This window comes from Carlito syrichta, unplaced genomic scaffold, assembly GCF_000164805.1.
Source record: "Carlito syrichta isolate Samal-C Ts95f unplaced genomic scaffold, Tarsius_syrichta-2.0.1 Scaffold303361, whole genome shotgun sequence".
Taxonomy (NCBI): Eukaryota; Metazoa; Chordata; class Mammalia; order Primates; family Tarsiidae; genus Carlito; species Carlito syrichta.
Genome location: NW_007247457.1, coordinates 1029 through 7094, shown reverse-complemented (window position 1 = coordinate 7094; position 6066 = coordinate 1029). Strand labels below are relative to the sequence as shown.

At 49.3% G+C, this 6066-nt stretch overlaps 1 protein-coding gene across 1 annotated transcript; it reads right to left on the bottom strand.

Annotated features, from left to right (window-relative positions):
• Window positions 1-504: 504 nt before the first annotated feature.
• LOC103260836 (glutathione S-transferase theta-4-like) lies at window positions 505-4933 on the bottom strand (the record flags this gene model as incomplete). Its single annotated transcript, XM_008058484.1, has 4 exons — window positions 505-697; window positions 2076-2255; window positions 2865-3014; window positions 4846-4933. Coding segments are annotated over 4 exons (611 nt in total), but the record flags the coding sequence as incomplete, so codon positions are not given.
• Between the last annotated feature and the right edge of the window lie 1133 nt (window positions 4934-6066).

Genomic DNA, 6066 nt, shown 5'->3' with positions numbered 1-6066 from the left:
TCTCTTGTTATTTCTAACTTTATTCCATTGTGTTCAGAGAACATACTTTGTATTATTTTGATCTTCCTAAATTTGAGACTTATTTTATGATCAAATATATGGTCTATACTGAAGAATATGTCATGTGCTCTTCAGAAAATGTTTCTTCTGCTGTTGGGAGAAGTGTTCTTTACATGTCTATAGGTTCAGTTAGTTTATAGTGTTAAGTCCTCTATTTCCTTGATGATCTTCTGTAGTTATTCTATTATTGAAAGTGGGGTATCAAAGTCATCATCTATTATTATTGACAATCTTATCATATTTAACCTTTCACTTTAAAATTCTTTCAGGAAACCATAAGCACCCAAGTCAGACCCTATGCTACACCAATTCTCCCTACCTCAGCAGCCCTGAGCCCAGTTCTTAAAAGAAACAGAGTTGCTTTTTAGCACCTCCCCTAAGGAGGGAAGCTCAGAAGGCTGAACCAGTCAGGCCTTGCAGGATGGGCTGCCTCTGGGATCACTTTTACTTCTGCAGAAACTCACAGATCCTCTCTTGGACCATTGGATCCAATGTTGAACAATCCCACTCTGCCAACATTACCAGCCACTCATGGGCTTCCCAGAAGAGGACAGAGCCAATGGCCAGTTCCACCCTCATGCGCCACTTAGCCAGCTTGGAGCTGTTGAGAAAGACGTTATGGTTGCCCCCCCATGGGCTGTGGATAGACAAAGGGGAAGGTGTGGTCAGCCTGGGGACCAGTCCCACCTGAGTCTTCTCCTACAGCCTCAGAAGCCACCCCCCACCTCTGCAAAGAATCAGTCTGCTGACACCCAAGGCCTGAATAAGGGGTCACATACCATGTAATAGATATGGGTGGGGGTGAAGGATCCAGAATCCCCCAGGGTTCTTGGCTGCTGGTCTTGCTCCTCTCTCTCAGGAGGCCCCTGGTCCAAGAGGCTCCTAATTCCCCAGCCTGAGATCTCCCACAGGTCCTGCCTTCTTCCAGGGAAACCCCTTATTTCAGGTGTTTGTGAGGCAGACTCAGGGTTCCCCCCACACACACATTGAACCTCCCATTGTGATCAAACACAGGGGCTGGAATAGGATACCCAGTAGGCAGCCTTTCCAGCTCATTAAGAAATATGCATCCAAGGTCAGGTGCTGTATCTCATGCCTGTAATCTCAGCACTTTGGGAGGCCAAGGCAAGGGGATTGCTTGAACCCAGGAATTGGAGGCCAGCCTGTGCAACATAGTAAGAGCTCATTTCTACAAAATATCAAAACATTAGCTGGGTGTGGTATCACATGTTTGTAGTCCCAGCTATTAGGACTATGAGCTATGAGCCCAGGAGGTTGAGGCTGCAGTGAACCATGATTGTGCCACTGTACTCCAGCCTGAGCAAAAGAGTGAGACCCCAACTGAAAGAGAAGGAAGAAAGGAAGGAAGGAAAGAAGGAAGGAAGATGCACTTAAGATGTTTGAGAGACCCAAAAGTGTTGGGGGTGAATGAACTATGAGGCGTAGGTGTGAAGCATAGAGCTGTATACTTGAGACAGGTGTTGGTCTTCATTGCACATTGACCAGGATCTAAACTGGCCATCCTGCACAGCAGCTAGGTCAGATCTGGCCCACACTCTCCTGCATGTAGAGGCCACATAAATGCCCCATGGCCAGGGGTGCCTCCGAATGCACAATGGAGACCTACCCTGCATAGCTGTCTGTCTGTAGCTCTGAAAAAGAGGCAAGGCAAAGAGGACACCTTGGGAGACTCCAAACATTCCCTGGAGAAGCCAGCGGGAAGAGGAGGCATCTGGGATCCTGGCGGACTGACGGAGAAATGCAGTGTTCTTCTCCCTTTCCTAGGTTCATCCTCCAGTTCCTCCCACACTGAAGAGTCTCTGTCAAGCATTGGATGACTGTGATCCTCCCTGACTGCATCGGGGTCAAGTCAGACACCAACACCTGGCTCCTGTGCTCCCCACAGCAGCCCTGCCTGCCTCTACTGCCTCACAGCCTACTCTTAAGTGATGGTCCCACTAATCACAGAAGAGTTCCCCTCTGCCTGGACTCTGGCAACCATAGCCCCAACCCACACCTGCATCATATCCACCAGGGCCACCGAGTCAGTCAGCGAGATTTTGTCCCCAGTGATGAACAGCTTGTCCTGCAGAAACTTCTCCTCAAACAGCTTCAGGCTGTTCTTCACCTCTTCCAGTGTCTGCTCTGTCTTCTCAGCTGAAACCTCCTCCCCCGTGATCATTGGAATCAGCAATGGCCAGGGTTGGGGAGAGGAGGAAAGAGGAGGCTGCACCCCTGTGTCACCTGCCCCTCCAGGTCTCTGTAGTCTTGTCTTCTAGGAAGACATTGAACAGTGCCAAGGATGTAATTTCACTTCTCTTAGCAGTTCTCATTGGTGGAAGTTGTCTGGGACAACTTTTGTTCAGAAGGGTTTGAGGGCCCCAGCAGGAATAAATCCCGTGAGTGATTAGTGATGTCTGTCACAGGCATAGGGTTAGAAGTAAGGATACATGTACTGGCTATCTGTCATCTTTAAGTTTGCTGATCTCTATGGGTCCCTCAACTCTGAGATTCTCCAGTTCAGAGTGAAATGTCTTGAATCCTGTCTAAGACATTGTAATACCAGGCCCTCCTGCATGCTCTTCCCCTTGTAGTCTTGAAACAAGACTCTTTCATACCCAGGTTCAGTCCACACTCCTAGCAGCTCTGTAAGGAAGGAAGGAGGAGGAGCTGAGATAATGAAGGGCGGAGAGGGAGGGAGACTTGCTTGACTTCACCAGTGGTCAGCATAGCCAGGACTGGACTCCAGGCATCCTGATTTCGTTTTTCCCTGTCCCCAAGTTCCAGACATGACCCTGCTCACCTTGATCCATAGCATCTTGCTCATAGGCAGCTGAATGGCCGTGTGCTGCCAGGCCATGAACTTGTCCACACGGGCGCGCGTGTGAAGATCTGGCGGGTACCAGTGCGAGGGTGTGCTGTACTTGCGGCACAGGTAGAAGAGGATGGCCATGCTGCAGAAGGAGCCAATGAGGGGCACTGCCCTTGCCTTCCCAAGCATCCTTACACTGACCACTCCAGTGTGGCCTTGGCTCAACTGCTGGATTCTTCAGCCACAGGTAGACTCAAGGCACTGACATTCTTCTGGGGTAAGAAGGAGCCCAAAGGGTACCAGGAAAGGCCTCCCTTCAAACTGTCTGTCTGATAATCAACAAGGGTAAGATGACTAGGAGAATGAGGATGAGTAGAAGTTGGTTATGGCATAAGAAAGGGCAGGCCAGATGGGGGAAAACACTTGCTAAAATACCAGGGTAAGAGGGAGCAGGGTGAATTTGGAGGCAGGAGAGTACATGGGTGTTGCTGGAAAGAGGGTGTGGACAGGCAGGGGGTGGTGCAACAGCTAGAGACACTGTGGAGGCCATGGATGGAGGCCCTGGAGATGCAAGGAGGATATGGACTTCATCCTTAAGATTAGGGGTTATGTTAGATGGGGTGGGAGAGGATGTATCCCTCTGGTGAGCCCGAGGGGACAGAATCTGACAGAATCTACAACAAGAAGGCCAGCGACAATGGGGTGGGGGAACTCTTTGGTGTCTGGGGAGAGCAGAGGTCTCAGGGACACAGGAGAGGAGACTGATGGGACATGTGCATTGGGGAGAATGTCCCAAGCCCTGCTGATGGATGGCTGGTGTGGGAAACCCCACAGGACAAAGGACTTGGCTTCTTTATCATCCACAACAACACATGTGCAAAGGTCGAAGTTTGGGCATGAAGGGAGCTACGGGTTTGTAACCAGGCAGAAGAAACAGATCAACCAGCTGCAACAGTCAGAACTTCTTTGAGCCCTGATTCAAACAAACTGCCAATAAAATATTTATGAGACAATCAGAGGCTTTTGAATAGGAACTAGGTATTTGTGAAAACCAGGAATTATTAATTTTATGAGGTGTCCTAATGTTATTGTGATTTTTTTTTGAGTTGGAGTCTCACTCTGTCACCCAGGCCGGAGTGCAGTGGCATGCTCACGGTCACCACAACCTTGATCTGCTGGGCTCAGGCAATCCTTCCACCTCAGCCTTCCAAGTAGCTAGAACTACAGGTGTGCACTACCACTTCCAACTTACTTTTTGTTTTATTGTAGAGACGAGGTCTCACCAAGTTGCCCAGGTTGGTCTCGAACCCCTGAGCTTAGGCAATCCTCTCGCCTTAGCCTTCCAAAGTGCTGTGATTACAGGCTTGAGCTACTACACTCAGCCTGGTATTGTGATTTTTTTAAAAAAGAGCTCTATCTGGCCGGACTCTGTGGCTCACGCCTGTAATCCCAGCACTTTGGGCAGCAGAGGTGAGAGGATTGCCTGAGTCCAGGAGCAACTTGGCGAGATCTTGGCTCTACAATAAATAAAAAAATTAGCTTGTTGTGGTGGCATGTACCTGTAGTTCCAGCTACTTGGGAGGCTGAAGCAGAAGGATCCTCTGAGCCCAGCAGGTCGAGGCTGCAGTGGCTTGAGTGTGCCACTATACTCCAGCCTGGGCGACAGTGAGACTCAGACTCAAAAAAAAGAGTCCTATTTCTTAGAGGTACATTTTAAAACATTTATGGATGAAATGATGGGTTATCTGGAAGGTGGGGAAATGGGAGGTACAAATAATGCAAAGTGGACCCCAAGTTGACAGTGGCTGAAGCTGGGTGATGGTTCATGGGGATTTAAACTGTCATTAGTTAATATCCATTTTACTTTAGTGTTTGTGTGAAAATATTCCATAGTAAAAAAGATAAATGCTCCCACTGAGTCTCCCATGAAGAACAGGGACAGGTAGCAGAAGGGCTCTGGAGAAGACTGTTACCTTTTGGATAAGATGAATTTTCCATCTTTGAGGCCGGGGAGTCTCCTCAGGGGGTTGATGTCGATGTACTCCTTGCTGTAGTGGTGACCTGAGGGAACAGGGAAGGTCTGAGTCTGTGGGACCCACAGAAGCGAGAACTGGGACTCCCAGAGACTGAAATGTCTTCCTCTCTATTTTTTCAAGAAGGGGAAACTGAGGCTTTGAGGGACACCATGGCTCACCCCAGGTCATGGGGCAAGGCAGTGGCAGAACAAGGGCTGGGATCAGGACTCCTGTCTCCTGGCCTGCCTCACCCTAGGCTTGGTGACTCTTGTAGCCTCCTACCTGTTTTCCCAGGGCCAGGACAGCCTCTTGGCTCACAGAAGCTGGAGGCCTCCAACCCCCATCCCCAACACTGGACCTGAAGTCACAGCCTATGAATCAACCAAAGCCCTAGAGGCCCGGGTTCCACCACTACTCCAATACCCCTTACTCAGTATCCCTTTTTTAGACAGCACAGGGATAGGACTCGGCCTCCCTCACATTCTATCTATCTATCTTTCTATCTTTCTATCTTTCTTTCTTTCTTTCTTTCTTTCTTTCTTTCTTTCTTTCTTTCTTTCATCTATCTATCTTTCTATCTATTTATTTATTTTTTATTTTTTAGTTTTTGAGTTGGAGTCTCACTTTGTCACCCAGACTGGAGTGCAGTGGCCGCTCCCGGTCACCGCAGCCTCGACCTGCTGGGCTCCGGCGATCCTTCCACCTCAGCCTTCCAAGTAGCCAGAATTACAGGCATGCGCTACCACGCCCGGCTGATTTTTTGATTTATTGTAGAGATGAGGTCTCGCTACCCAGGCGGGTCTCGAACCCGTGGGCTCAGGCAATCCACTCACCTCAGCCTCCCAAAGGCATGGGATTACAGGCTGAGCCACCGAGCCTGGCTTATCTATTTATTTTTGAATTAGAGTCTTACTCTGTCCCCCAGGCTGGAGTGCAGTGGCACAGTCATGGCTACCACAGCCTCAACTCCTAGACTAAGGCAATCCTTCTGCCTTAGCCTTCCAAGTAGCTGGAACTACAGGAGCACTGCACACCCAGCTAAATTTTTTATTTATTGTAGAGACAAGGTCTCACCAAGTTGCCCAGGCTAGTCTTAATCCCCTGGGCTCAGGCAGTCCTCTTGCCTCCACCTCCCAAAAGCTGGGATTACAAGCAAGAGCCACTGCACCCTGCCCCTCA